At 36.2% G+C, this 15,614-nt stretch overlaps 2 protein-coding genes across 2 annotated transcripts; both read right to left on the bottom strand.

Moving 5' to 3' along the window:
* Positions 1-328: 328 nt before the first annotated feature.
* LOC18008858 (putative protease Do-like 3, mitochondrial) lies at positions 329-7,548 on the bottom strand. Its single transcript, XM_006391468.2, has 9 exons — positions 7,251-7,548; positions 6,676-6,921; positions 6,298-6,459; positions 1,816-1,861; positions 1,417-1,667; positions 1,217-1,344; positions 961-1,134; positions 737-787; positions 329-577 (listed from the first exon to the last, which is right to left on the bottom strand). Exons 1-9 carry the CDS (start codon positions 7,546-7,548, stop codon positions 329-331), a joined length of 1,605 nt encoding a protein of 534 aa, XP_006391530.2.
* Positions 7,549-8,275: 727 nt separating this feature from the next.
* Positions 8,276-10,963, bottom strand: LOC18009079 (putative protease Do-like 3, mitochondrial). Its single transcript, XM_024154773.1, has 8 exons — positions 10,546-10,963; positions 10,114-10,359; positions 9,766-9,961; positions 9,365-9,615; positions 9,165-9,292; positions 8,909-9,082; positions 8,685-8,735; positions 8,276-8,524 (listed from the first exon to the last, which is right to left on the bottom strand). Exons 1-8 carry the CDS (start codon positions 10,961-10,963, stop codon positions 8,276-8,278), a joined length of 1,713 nt encoding a protein of 570 aa, XP_024010541.1.
* Between the last annotated feature and the right edge of the window lie 4,651 nt (positions 10,964-15,614).

Here is a 15,614-nt window from a genome sequence, read left to right on the forward strand (position 1 = left end):
TTTTAAGTCATTAATTGAATTTGCGTGTGCATAGTGCATTAGTGAAAGACCAAGACTCTTGTAAATGGAACTCAATTAAGGGAAGTAACATCCAAAATTTGTTCTTCCACCAGCCATTTTACCAGTTCTTCTATTACAATAACGGTGATAAATCCTCAGCTTATTAGCTTGAATAGATAGTATAAAATGTCACTTCAATTGGTAATAACAAAAAAAGGTCAAAAATCAAAAATCAAACAGTGGATATATATTGAGTTAGCCATATTCAATTTAATGGCTTTTAAAATCCTACTATCCTTGAAGGGATCAAGCTGCAGCAAAGGCTGACTCAGTGGCCGGAATTAAATCTTTTTTTCAGGCCCCTATTAAGCTGTTTTGGTCGAAGGTCCTCGGACATGGCCGACGGTATTTTGAGATCTTTCAGGATCCTAGATGTGGCTTTCTCTGCAGATTTATTATTGAGGACGAGAACCTTTTCGTTTTCCAAGTCCAACCTCAAAAACCGGGTGCAACATTCTTCTATGAGCTGACATAGATGCTTCAGATTATCCACTTCCACTCCATTCACTTTCTTCACCTGTTTCCACGGTTATTTTTTATTCAGATAAAACTCTTCTAGTAACTATAAAGTGTGAGATTAAAGATTCTCTTCTAGTAACAATAGAGTGTAAGACTAAAGATTCTCTTCTAGTAACTCTAGAGTGTGAAACTAAAAAGTAAGGAATAAACACATTACCTGCAAATCTTCAAAACCTTCGTAATCTGCATTGATGTCATCCTCTAAGATCTGTACCAGAAGAAAAACTTACAATTCTTGAAATCTGAATTCCGTAATGACAAAGAAAACATTCTTACTTATTTACTTATATATCTATTAAAAGCCAAATTTCACTGAATAATTTTGTTTTGAGTAGAAAATATAACGTCAAAAAAATGTGTAAGAAAAAAAAAAGGACGAACCTGAGAAATTATTACGATCTGTTCAACGGCTTTTTTGGGCATCTTTCCCAAAAAACTTTCGCTAATGTAAGAGCTATCAATATATGGTTTAGTTAGAGCTACAAGTACAACCCCTCCGTATATACAATAACTTCGATGCTTGTCGAAATGCTGCGTCGGAACTAGTGGTTGCACCTGCGTACAATATATAACCATAACATTGTTTATTTGTGAAATGTCACAAAACTGTTAGTTAAAAAAATGAACGATAACTTACAGGTTTTACACTGATATTAAACTCATGCTCTTTTCCCTCTCTTAGGACTTTAACTAACGCTGTTTCACATGGTTTCTTCATGGAAACCAAATGCTTGAAAGTTATTGTTTCCTGTTTACGAAAATGAACTGGACACATGGGGATGATTTAGTAACATGGTAAAAATGGAGAATAGTTATATATATATGTAGTACTATTACCTTTACTATCATTTCCTATAGAAACACCATCAATCGCGAGAATAACATCATCTTTTTTCAGGAATTTGTGAGCATCGGAGAGCGGGTTTATTTCGTTTATAAGAATCCCTGTCATTTCGTCGCTCATCTTATAGTATTCACGGATTTGGGCATTCTCCATCGTCTGATATGATAGATTCACCGACCCGAAACTAACATGTTGTTCAACACCATTCAAAAAATGCTTAACTACTGTAGTTGGAATTATGTAGCTGCACGTGAAAAAAAAGAGATTATTTAAAACCTTAGTTTGTAATGACAAGAAAAATATATAGAATTTTAAATATAATTAAGCTTATTTATCATGTTCATAGATAGAGAATTTCATATTTTAATATTGAAATCTGCAACTCAACTCACCCTATACCATCAGACCAAAATAGGCTTTCAAATGCTACACCAACGACTCTGTCTCCCATGATTACTGGACCACCACTATTTCCAGAGTTGATAGCTGCGTCTATTTGTAAAAACATATCCACTTGTGGACTTGGAATTTCTGGAATCTGAAATCCAGTTGGCATCACTGTATCCTTCCAACACTGCTGTTCTTTACCAAAGTGTAGCCCATAACTCTTAGTGTATCGCAAATAGTCCAACACTCTAGATATGGCTTTCCAATGAGTATGACCTGAATTACTTGTGTAGTGACTTAATATATTTACTGCATGTGCTAGATCGGGTCTTGTACAATTTCTCAAGTACATCAGATTTCCAATTATCCGTGCATACTCCACCTGTGATACTGGTTCACCTGTGTTCTTGGTCAGGTGAGCTTGCATATCCATTGGAGTTTTTGTGGTTCCATTCGAGTAGGTCTTAAACCTCTCTAGGATCTTTTTAGCATAATGATCTTGAGATAGAGTGATTCCATCTGAAGTCTGAATGATTTTAATCCCAAGAATGACATCTGCAATTTCCATGTCTTTCATGTCAAATTTTCCATTGAGCATATTCTTGGTTTGTTGAATGATATCTTTGTTATTGCCTATGATAAGCATGTCATCTACGTATAGACATAGTAGGATATATCTGTTACTACCTATGATTACTTGTGTATGATTCTGCATTATTGAATTCATCTCACTATTGACTGCATCCTTCCAATAAGGAGTGTTTGGTGTAGACATGGCTTCTGTGTAAGATCTCGGTTCAATCTCAACAAAAAAGACCATTGTGAAATCTTCACCATAAAATTTTTCTTTACGAGCTATTTTGCTCCGTCTATGTTCATCTTCAATCTGTTATACTTCCATTTCATCTATAGAAGTAGTTACATCTCTTTCTTCACGAGTGCGTTTAGTAGTTTGCTTATCCCTATATAGAAATATGTGTTCAAAGAATGATGCATTCCTTGATTCCATGATGGTACTCACGTGGACATCTGATACATCTGACTTATGTACCAGAAATCGATAAGCACTACTATTGTGACTATATCTGATAAAGATACAGTCCACAGTCTTAGGTCCAATTGTGACCTTCTTTGTAGATGGCACTGCGACTTTTGCTAAGCACCCCTACATTTTGAGGTATTTGTACGAAGGTATCTTACGTTTTCCAAAGCTCATATGGCCAGTTACCTTATTAGGTATTATGTTGAGGATATAATTTGTGGTGAGCAGCGCTTCCCTCCACAAATTCTAGGGTACTCACGTGGACATCTGATACATCTGACTTATGTACCAGAAATCGATAAGCACTACTATTGTGACTATATCTGATAAAGATACAGTCCACAGTCTTAGGTCCAATTGTGACCTTCTTTGTAGATGGCACTGCGACTTTTGCTAAGCACCCCTACATTTTGAGGTATTTGTACGAAGGTACCTTACGTTTTCCAAAGCTCATATGGCCAGTTACCTTATTAGGTATTATGTTGAGGATATAATTTGTGGTGAGCAGCGCTTCCCTCCACAAATTCTAGGGTAGCCCAGATTCCTGTAACATTGCATTCATCATTTTTTTTAGAGTTATGTTCTTTCTTTCAACAACTCCATTGGATTCAGGAGAATAAGGGGCTGTGGTTTGATGGATAATGTCGTTTGATTGACGAAACTCATTGAAAGGTCCATCATATTCTCCACCCCTATCACTTCTGACCATTTTGACGGTCTTTTCCATTTGTTTTTCATATCGAATTTGTACTCTTTAAATTTTTCCAAGACTTCATCTTTACTATGCAGCAAGTACACGTAACAGTATCTTGTACAATCATCTATGAAAGTCACAAAATACTTTTTATCTCCTCTTGATTGTACATATTTTAAATCGCACAGATCAGTGTGAATCAATCTAAGAGGTTTGGTAGTTTTTTCAACATGAGATGATGTCACCGTTAGTCATTGTTGAATATGTTCACAAACAATAACCAAAGTTAGTATTCAGAATCAATATTCAAATCAGCGATTAAAACGTTTAAGTTTTATAAACAGCGTTCTCTGAAAGGAATTCGCTTTGAGTTTCCATGGAATTCACCAACAGGTGTTTTTAGAACTCGACAAACGTTTCGCGGACCTGTCTGAGGCTACCACGTAAATCGTTTCACAGATTCGTCCAAATCAAACATTGAAAACTCGTTTTCAAAACCGTTTATAAATATTTTTTGCAAGAAGCGGATTTATTGAGTTAAGATTGTTTAAGCGCTAAAATCCGAATTGAAATCATGAAGTAAATCAATGAAATTATAAACGATATCTTAAGGAAAGCGTATGAAAACGAGACTTTGAAAACCGATTTGAAAATTGACGAACACGGAGTCGAGATTTGATCTCTTTTCTTAACTCAATAAATCGCCCGTAATGTGTGATGGTTTATTTCAATTTTCTAATTTCAGGATAAAACCGTGATGAGACTATTATGCAAAACTCATAATAGAATCTGCGAACTGAAATAAGTACGCTATAACTCTCGAGACACTATATTAAGACGAGAGAGATTTGCTAGAAGCTATTGTTTTCTGTGTGTTTTTTCTTTCTGATTGGATGCATTTCTCTCAAAGGATGCTAGTGTATTTATAGCAGAAGATCATAGTAAAAGATCATAGTAGAAAATTTTTCCAACTACCCTCTTTTTTCTTGTTACATTCATAAAGATTTTTATTTTTATAAGTGATTTTTTTTTTACAAGGTTTTTCTTTTTTTACAAGGTTATTTCCTTTTCTATAAGACTTTCTACTTGACCATAAAATCTCATTTCAATTCACACATAAACAATTTTATAAGCTTGCAAGTTTTATAAAATATAGTTCCAACATATACGGTCACTAATTAAATCACAAGTGTTTTTCTTTGTTTATCAGGAATTGACAGAAAGAAAATCCAGAGACTATAACAGGAGAAATATCGAAAACCTACTAAAGCAGTAAAGTAATAAAATCACAATGTTTTTGGGTTTTTCAAAGATTGAAGGTCCTTAGACATGGCATTTGGAATTCCGTAACGTTTTAAAATCTTTCCAGTGACTTTTTTCGTAGATTTGGAGCTGGCGATGATGGTATTATCCTTTTCTAAGTCTAGTCTCAAATACTCGGTGCAGCATTCCTCTAAGAGCTGACGTAGATGCTTCAGATTCTCCACTGGCACTCCGTTCACTTGCTTTACCTGTTTCCACCAGAAATATGATTCTTTTTGTAAGAAAAGGTATACATTAAGAGTGTGGAAATATATTGTTATGTTTTCATAGTTTCCGTTGTTAAATCTAAAGTTCAAAGGGACTTCTTGGACTTACGTCACAAAAATACAAAAATGATTTGAGAACAAACGTTACCTGTGAATTTTCGAAAATGGTGTATCCTACAGTGGTCTCATCCTCTAACACCTGCTCCAAAAAAAAGGCTCTTTAAGTATGTTTGTTATATCTAATAGAAGCTCTAACTTATCCTCTTTCTTACTAACAAATCAGCATGACAGAACTTAATAGAAAATGATTGGTACTGTGGTTGCGAGTTTAACTACAAAGAAAAACAGACCTGCGAAATTATGACGATTTGTTCACCAGCTTTTTTAGGCATATTTCTAAATACACTGCTTCTTCTGGCAGAACAACAGTCAATGTAAGGCTGAGTAAGCGGCACAAAGACAAAACCCCCAAATATGTAATAACTTGGAAGCTTATCAAATTGATACATTGGAATCAGCGGTTCCACTTACATACAATATATAAGACAAAATGTGAACAAGCGATTAAAATAAAAAAACACAAATATCAGTTAACAAAGATGCCATTAAGAAAAAAAATGGACGCTAGTTAGCTTACCGGTTTTCTACTGATATTACATTTATGCTGTATCCCTTCTCTTAAGACTTCTAGTGATATTGTTTCACCTGGTTTCTTCATGGAAACCAAATGACTGAAGTTTATTCTTTCCGCCTTCCGAAAACTAACTGAAAGAAACATAAAGATGGGGAATATTCACCATGAATTCAGGTTGAACAAAGTTTTGTATAATAAGGAGTTACCTGTCTCATCATTTCCTATTGAAACACCATCAATTGAGAGAAGAACGTCATCCTTTTTCAGAATATTATGACAACTCGACAACGGGTTTACTCTTTTTACGAGAACCCCTGTCATTTTAGGGGTCATCTTGAAATATTTACGGATTAGAGCGTTCTCCATATGCAGGCACGATATACCCAATGAGCAAAACCCAACTATTTGACCATTTTCTTTAACACCAGTTAAGAAATGATTAATCACAGGAGTTGGGATAATATAGCTGCATATGAAAATCACCAAAGATATTTTAAAAAGTTAAGCTCTTGCCCCCAAATATTCAAAGATTTAGAGTTTCAACTCACCCTGTATTCTCTAAATTAGAAAGACCTTGAAACGCTACACCAACCACTTTGTTTTCGTTTTCCATGAATACCGGACCACCGCTATTTCCAGAATTAATAGCCGCATCTATCTGTGTAGTCATTAGCGTAGCTTTTCCATGATTATATTTTGTAACTTCCACTCTAGAGACTACACCTTTGGTAATGGAAATGTTATCACCACCTGCAAGTGAGCTTATAACATAAATAAAAGTACTATTTGTTTTTTTTTAATTAACATACATCAATAGCCATCTTTTTAATTAGAATCATGCACAATAACATTTTACAATATTTTACCAAAATATCATCCAACATTGATAGTAAAAATTAAATCATGATCATTGAGTGGTATAAATCTATTATTTTTCCTATATTCGAAACGATAATATAATTTTACCTCGAGGGTATCCAACAACATACACATTTTCTTGGAGAGAAGGTACGTCTCCGAGGTCCAAGGGCTTCATATCCTTCCAAATTTTTTTGTTATCGATTACCAAAATGGCCAAATCACAATCATGACCAACTGCTTCAACTTTTGCTTTGTACTTTGTTGGTGAACCATGCTTTCTGACTTGCACGAATGTGTGATCAGCCACTACGTGAGCGTTCGTAAGAATCTTATTTCTTGAGATTACAAAACCTACATCAATCACAAGCCAATACATGACTTAAACCATACAAAGAAAAAAAACACACACACATTGGGTTCGTGACGTAGCAGAAACTTATAAAGATAAACTAGTAATAATAATTAAAAAAGGGTTTTTCTGAGGTAAACATCCGCAAAAACTACCAAAAGCAAGAGAGCATGATTACATGAAGAATTCGATAAACATTAACATACCAATAAAGTATTAAATTTTATAGTTATCAATACGTAAGCGTTATTCCTTCATGTGAATATGTTGAATATACAAAAGAAGAATTTCGCAAGAGAAAAGATATGTGACATATATGTTTATCGATTACCAGAGCCATTGTTTAGTTGCGGCAGCCTTTTTTGCCAAGGTTGTAAAACGCTCGGCTTGCTAGAGCGGCAAAAGACTTTGACCACCGAGTTCAGTGCCAAATCAATAACAGAATTCTTTGCGTTTTCTGCCCTAGAAACGCTCACAGAAGACCAGCCGCGAAAACAGCTGGCAATTCCCGGTGTTAGCGTTCCAGGTAAATTGCTTATAGAGCAACAAACACTTAGGAAATGAACAGAACCGAGAAACATTCTGAACTTAGTTGGAACGTTTGAAGACCTTAAAACTTTGGTATCCATATCTAACTGATTATAAAGAGAGTCTTTGTTTCAATTTTTTCTTTTCCTTTTTTTTTGGGGTCACTTCCAATTATTAAAGTCAGTTTTCTATTATATGTTTCGGAAAATTTGTTTCTGACGAAGTTCGAAGCTTTACTTACGGGAAGCTTGATGATGCAATCCTCCTTATTTCTACTCGGTTTCGGAATCTTTTTACTTCTTATTGCTATTTCCTTTTGGTTTTTAGGGACTATGAGCTTTTTCGTGTTAAAGGAATTATGATTTTTCCTATTTTTATTTTAGCTTCTTTGCTATTTCCATTTTGTGTTATAAATTATGAGCTTTTCTTATTTCTACTATTTAATTTGTGTTTTTTATAATCTTTCCATCAAACTTTTTGTAATAGGATTTTTCGGCTCATTTTAAGTCATTAATTGAATTTGCGTGTGCATAGTGCATTAGTGAAAGACCAAGACTCTTGTAAATGGAACTCAATTAAGGGAAGTAACATCCAAAATTTGTTCTTCCACCAGCCATTTTACCAGTTCTTCTATTACAATAACGGTGATAAATCCTCAGCTTATTAGCTTGAATAGATAGTATAAAATGTCACTTCAATTGGTAATAACAAAAAAAGGTCAAAAATCAAAAATCAAACAGTGGATATATATTGAGTTAGCCATATTCAATTTAATGGCTTTTAAAATCCTACTATCCTTGAAGGGATCAAGCTGCAGCAAAGGCTGACTCAGTGGCCGGAATTAAATCTTTTTTTCAGGCCCCTATTAAGCTGTTTTGGTCGAAGGTCCTCGGACATGGCCGACGGTATTTTGAGATCTTTCAGGATCCTAGATGTGGCTTTCTCTGCAGATTTATTATTGAGGACGAGAACCTTTTCGTTTTCCAAGTCCAACCTCAAAAACCGGGTGCAACATTCTTCTATGAGCTGACATAGATGCTTCAGATTATCCACTTCCACTCCATTCACTTTCTTCACCTGTTTCCACGGTTATTTTTTTATTCAGATAAAACTCTTCTAGTAACTATAAAGTGTGAGATTAAAGATTCTCTTCTAGTAACAATAGAGTGTAAGACTAAAGATTCTCTTCTAGTAACTCTAGAGTGTGAAACTAAAAAGTAAGGAATAAACACATTACCTGCAAATCTTCAAAACCTTCGTAATCTGCATTGATGTCATCCTCTAAGATCTGTACCAGAAGAAAAACTTACAATTCTTGAAATCTGAATTCCGTAATGACAAAGAAAACATTCTTACTTATTTACTTATATATCTATTAAAAGCCAAATTTCACTGAATAATTTTGTTTTGAGTAGAAAATATAACGTCAAAAAAATGTGTAAGAAAAAAAAAAGGACGAACCTGAGAAATTATTACGATCTGTTCAACGGCTTTTTTGGGCATCTTTCCCAAAAAACTTTCGCTAATGTAAGAGCTATCAATATATGGTTTAGTTAGAGCTACAAGTACAACCCCTCCGTATATACAATAACTTCGATGCTTGTCGAAATGCTGCGTCGGAACTAGTGGTTGCACCTGCGTACAATATATAACCATAACATTGTTTATTTGTGAAATGTCACAAAACTGTTAGTTAAAAAAATGAACGATAACTTACAGGTTTTACACTGATATTAAACTCATGCTCTTTTCCCTCTCTTAGGACTTTAACTAACGCTGTTTCACATGGTTTCTTCATGGAAACCAAATGCTTGAAAGTTATTGTTTCCTGTTTACGAAAATGAACTGGACACATGGGGATGATTTAGTAACATGGTAAAAATGGAGAATAGTTATATATATATGTAGTACTATTACCTTTACTATCATTTCCTATAGAAACACCATCAATCGCGAGAATAACATCATCTTTTTTCAGGAATTTGTGAGCATCGGAGAGCGGGTTTATTTCGTTTATAAGAATCCCTGTCATTTCGTCGCTCATCTTATAGTATTCACGGATTTGGGCATTCTCCATCGTCTGATATGATAGATTCACCGACCCGAAACTAACATGTTGTTCAACACCATTCAAAAAATGCTTAACTACTGTAGTTGGAATTATGTAGCTGCACGTGAAAAAAAAAAGAGATTATTTAAAACCTTAGTTTGTAATGACAAGAAAAATATATAGAATTTTAAATATAATTAAGCTTATTTATCATGTTCATAGATAGAGAATTTCATATTTTAATATTGAAATCTGCAACTCAACTCACCCTATACCATCAGACCAAAATAGGCTTTCAAATGCTACACCAACGACTCTGTCTCCCATGATTACTGGACCACCACTATTTCCAGAGTTGATAGCTGCGTCTATTTGTATTGCCAATAGCTCCGTGGAGCTGTGACTATATTCTATCAGCTCAAATCTGGACACAACACCTTTTGTAACGGATATACTGTCACCACCTTCATTTGAGCATGTAACATAAAACATTAGCAAGATAGTCTGAAACTTTAACGGATAGCTTTCTTGTCTCTATATCTACTAATTTCTTCTAGAAACATTTGATACCCAATACAATAATCTGAAACTTAAACATGAGTAAGGAAACATATACCGCAAGGATAGCCAACAACGGCCACCTCTTCCTGCAGATTGGGTATGTCTCCAAGGTCCAAGAAGTTCATTCCTTTCCAAAACTCATCGCTATTGACCTCCAAGATGGCCAAATCACATTCATGCCCAATCGCTAGAACTTTTGCTTTGTACTTTGTGGATGAACCATGTTTTCTTACTTTAACTGATGTGTGATTAGCCACTACATGAGCATTCGTAATAATCTTCTTTCCCGAGATTACAAATCCTGCAACAATTCTAGTCTTAGTATGTAAATCAAACAAACATCTCCAACTGTGGTTTTCGTTTTTACCACATGCACAACAAAATATATCTAAGCAACTCAACTTTATTACAACATATTACCATTAGAAGAAGTCTTAGAAAATTGATGTGATTTTTTGTAATATATGAAAGATTTTTTTGTCCATACCAGAGCCAGAGCATTCGTTCTGCATACTAATCTGCCAAGGTTGAAAAAGTCTAGGCTTGCTAGAGACAGTGAAGACCTTAACCACCGAGTTAAGACCCAAATCAATAGCAGAAGGAGTTCTGTTTTTCGCTTCATCCACACCAGATTCTTCTTTCTCTTGCTGAATAAGCTCTTTCTTCCAATGTTGAAAGATGCTAGGGAAAAAAAAGTTCTTCACCACCGAGGTTGTCTTATTTTCTGCAGCATCAGATGGTGCAGGTGCTGACTTGTCAGAAGAAAAAAAGCGTAAATTAGAAGCTGAAAAACAACCGAAAGTTGCAGTATTCGGGGCAGAATTGCAACAAAGAAGAAGGAATCGAGGAGCAAGAGCGCTCGAGCTGCTGCTGAACCGGGACACGGTACGGACAGATCGGAACATCTTGACTTGATAGAAGGGTTTAGCTAAAGCAAGAGGGTTTAAGAAATAACAAGTGTACGTTTTGATTATAGGTAAAATAAACTATATATGATATTGAATTGTTTCCAATTCCAACGGTAAAACCTTTCTTATTTCCGTCTCTTGGTGGTCACGCATACTTTTTTTTTCCATATTTAACATTTTTGTATAAATTGCTTTTCCTCAATATATTCAATTGCTCAACTTTTCTTTAAAAATTGGGTAGAGAAAGAAAACAATTAAAAGGAAGATTCCATACCAAAAAACACCCAATAATCTGTTCAATGGCAAAATTCAAATTATATATAAACCCTACTTATCGCAAGTGCACAACAAAATAACCATATCAAGGACTCATTGTTTTCACTGTAAGTAAACTAAAGAACGGAAAAGGCGTACAGGTACAGCAAGCAAAATCTAAGGCTTACTAACCTAGAAATTACTACAAGCTGTTCAACAACCTTTTTAGGCATATCTTTTACTACACATCTGCATCTTTATTAATGTATGGCGAAGTGAGAGGTGCGAAGACAAAGCCTGCGAATATAATAACGTGGAACTCCGAACTTGGAAGCATATTATATTGATGTACTGGAACCAGCAGTTTCACTTGCGTTCAATAGTTCAACGTAAAAGGAGTTTAGATTCTTGTCCATCCAGAGAAATTATAAACCAAGAAACACATAACCAGTACTTGAGAAAAAAGTCAAAAAAACTCCCATAACAAAGTTTTCGGAAGAAAAGTGAAGTTCACTTAGACCGATTTCAAACTCATTTTTTTCCCTCTCATAAGACCGGAAAGATGTTTCACAGAAACCAAATGATTGAAGGTAATGGCTCTATAACCAGTAGGATCCATGATTGAAGGTAATGGCTCTATGACCAGTAGGATCCATGCGAGAATCAGCACGGGTCCATGTAATATGTCCTCCAAGCTCCAGCGCCCGATTTGTCATCTGTTTTAGCTATGATTTCCATCCTTCTCACCCATTTCTCCTACAAACACATTAAGAAAAACTCAAAAGACACTTAAAACACCAAAAAGACTCTATAACATGATGAACGATTCAAAAAAGATTTTTAAAAACCCTGAAAAATGTGACACGTCACTGTCACTCCCGATAGTGTGAGCTCACATGACTCCATACTAGTCTGAGTTCAGTTTTAATATAGTTATAGCGCTCCTACCACCACCGTGATATATTCATATCATTGCATGTTTATGATGCATTTTTGGTCCAAGAATAGATTCTCATGCATGCATTTTAGATAGATTCTTTGTGTTTTGTCTATGTTTTAGAGTTTTAGGTCCAAGGGAGTCTTACTTGTTTGGAGTGATATTCAGGTGCTTGGGAGATTATTTGAAGTGGAAAAGATGGAACCAATGGAAGAAATGGTGAAAGAAGGTGAAGAAATGATGAAAATAGGCATTTGGAGCTTATCGGTCAAACATGTACCACAGGTCGCTTTTTTCTCGGCCAAAAACTTTACCGCGGGTAGCAGGACTCGGCCAAAACCTGAACCACGGAACATGATCATCAGCCAAATTTCACAGGTGTCGAAATGCTTCAAAGATCGCGATACTGGAAAGCATTCCCATCCGATTTAGCCTCCGGTGTCTTTAAAAAAAATCAAGAGAATCGAATCACGGTTCCATAACACTTGGAATCAATAGATTCAAAGTAGTGAGCCGAAAGATATGACCAACAGAATATGAATCTGTCTCGCATTCCATTCTTGACCGATCTGATACGCTTCGGAAATCACCCAGGACGAATCTCTTCCCTTCTGATACAGTTTCCGGAGACTTCATAAAGATCTGAGAGAGTTGAGTCATCTTGCTAAAACTTTTAAAATAAACTCATTTGGAGTAATGATCTGGGAGATATTGCAGATGGAAGAAGCACATGTCTCGCGGCCAATCAAAACCTATGCAATTCGGCTCAAAGAACCGGTGAGACGGAAGCCTTTCTCTCTCCGGATGCATATGGTCCCTTCAATAAAGTTGGAGCTGCTTGAGTTTACTTTCTCCTGAGCTGGAAAATTGAGTTCAGGATCAGTGAACAGAAAGTTATAGAGGTTTAAGTGCGAAGAAGTCCTTGTCTACACCGAGATGAGCACCGGAAAGATTGTGGTCGGAGTAAGCTATATTCGAAGGGTCTATTTCTTTGAACATGAAACCGAGGTCTACGCCGGGTTGTTGCTGGCCGGAGTAAGACAAAACTTACACCAATCCACTTCAAATCCACACCGACTAAGTTCATCCGGATGCCATGCCTGGTGTAATTCTCAACGTTTTTCACACTGAGATGAACATCGCCCAAAAGCACTCTGTTGCAACTTCCTGGGTTCAAGACCCTTGTCCACTCCGAGAAAAATCCATTGCACTTTATACAAGGCACAACATCGGCCAAATAGTGCACGGTGCGTTCTCTATCGCTGAAACTTGTTTTTTCACTCCGGCTTGGACATCAGCCAAACACAGCCCGGAGTCAGCTTACACTTCCAAGACAACTTCAGGACACAACAACATCGGCCACAACATCGGCCAAATGATGCCCGATGTAAATGTGTCAGCGTTTTTTAGTGTTTTCTTTCCGGGTTAACACCTGGTTTGTCCCGGGTTGACCCTGAACCATGAGACTTAGTATAAATATGTTTTAGGGTTTTTCCACCAGACTTATCATTTATTCTCTTCAGCTTCTTGCCTCTTTTGTGAAAGAGGTTACTTTGTGAGAGATATCTCCATTTAGAGTTCTTAATCAAAGGACTTCTTGAGTTTATTCCATCTATCTATTTCATAATCTCATCTTCTACATATCTCTATCAACTAGTCATGCTTAACTACTCTTCTTGCAAAGGAATCAGAGAGTTAAGTATGATTAGTGAGTAGTCACCTCATTAGGGTTCTAGATATGTAGGTTAGGGTGCTTAGGGATTTGATTAAGGTTGCTTAAGACTAGATTTATGCATATTCTTCTTGCTTAGCCATTCTTAATGCTGGGTTTCTGAGAATCACTTAAATCCAGATTTTAGGCATTTCTCCACTCAAAAGATGTTTGATGAAATGCCTGAACCAGCTAAGTCAAGAGTCTATTGTTTGATTCACATGGAAATGTTGTTTTGAGCTTAGATGGTATATTGGGATTGATTTCTAATGCATTCTTTTCATTGTGTCTCTAATGATGATTAGGTATGAGCAATGTTTGGTTTAGTGTCTTGATGCTTTGGAAAGATTAAGACTTGTTTGGAATCTTGAGCTGATTAGATCATTCATCATCATTATCATTAGCTCCTTTATCATTTCTTGGGCACCATCCTACTTGGTAAGTCTTCTTGAATACCTAAAAACCTGACCAAACTCAACAAACACATCAAAAACATCCCAGAAAACAGAAAATAAAAGCTTGGAAATGTATTTACAAAGATAGACATGGGAATGTCTCCCAAGAGCACTTTGTTTTTAAGTCTCTAAGTTTGACTTTTCATACTCTTTTCTTAGTGAGGGAGAAGAGGAGCATTGATGCTCCTTGTCTTGTCTTTGAAATTAAACATGAACTCTTTGCTCATCAGCACTTGAGCACCATCAGATCCCTTGTCCTTTAATTTAAACCTGAGGCCCTTATACATCAGCTCTTGAACACCCTTAGATCCCTTATCTATGTTTGCTTGTGTGAGGACTACCCTGATCTCAGCAAATGGTTGTGATCCTCCATTGTGTTGAACCTTGTAGCCTACAGTTCCACCATCAAACTTCCAAGGAGTGAAAGTTAAGGCTTGAGAAGAAGATCCAAGGGTGGATTGTTTGGTGCATGTTGGATTCTTTCCCTTGGATCCTGAACCATTTCCCTTGTTGTTGCTCAACTCTAAGAGATCAAGCAAACTTCTTCCCTAATAAAGGGATCCCCATCTCCATACTTAAGTCCGGTTTGATTTGGGGTTCGTTCTTCTTCCCCATAGCTGAAAGGGGTTGAGCTTCTTCTATGATACCAATGCTTCCCACATATTTCATCCCATATCCCTTGAACTCCACAGCTCCAAATCGTCTGATTCCAAGTTTTCTGGAAACTAGACTCATCCCTCTTGAATCTTGATGAGACACCGGAGGCTGAATAGCAGTGCAGGTCCTCCATCTCAGGCGATCTTGTAGAGGTATTGTCAGCTCCAAAGCACTTGTCCATCTTGCTGCACATTGGTGAAGGTTTCTCCATGGTTTCAGCTCCAAGTTGCTCCCAAATCATTTCAAATCACCTGAGAACACTCCAAAAATTCAGGACACTCTAGGGCCTAATGCAAATCCTAACCAATGCTAAAACCAAAGAAAAATTCTAACAAAACTAGCTAAATGTATGTATGAGACTCAATATTTGAACTAAAAATGCAATCCTAAACATGCTAAGATATGAATATGTCACACAGTTCGTATGCTTTTGGCCCGTGGATTCCACCTTCTCGTCGTATCCTCAGAGAGCTAATTTAGAAAGCTCGAAAAACTTGTTTACTGATCCTGAAACACGAGATCATTCCATGTGCTTTGTTTTCACTCACAATATTAGGGATAAATTCTCTATAGGTCATTCATCTTCAAATTGCTCAAGTTCTAATCTATTATATAATAGGAGAGTTTTCCTCC

This window comes from Eutrema salsugineum, unplaced genomic scaffold (assembly GCF_000478725.1).
Source record: "Eutrema salsugineum unplaced genomic scaffold, Eutsalg1_0 scaffold_9, whole genome shotgun sequence".
NCBI classification, from domain to species: Eukaryota; Viridiplantae; Streptophyta; class Magnoliopsida; order Brassicales; family Brassicaceae; genus Eutrema; species Eutrema salsugineum.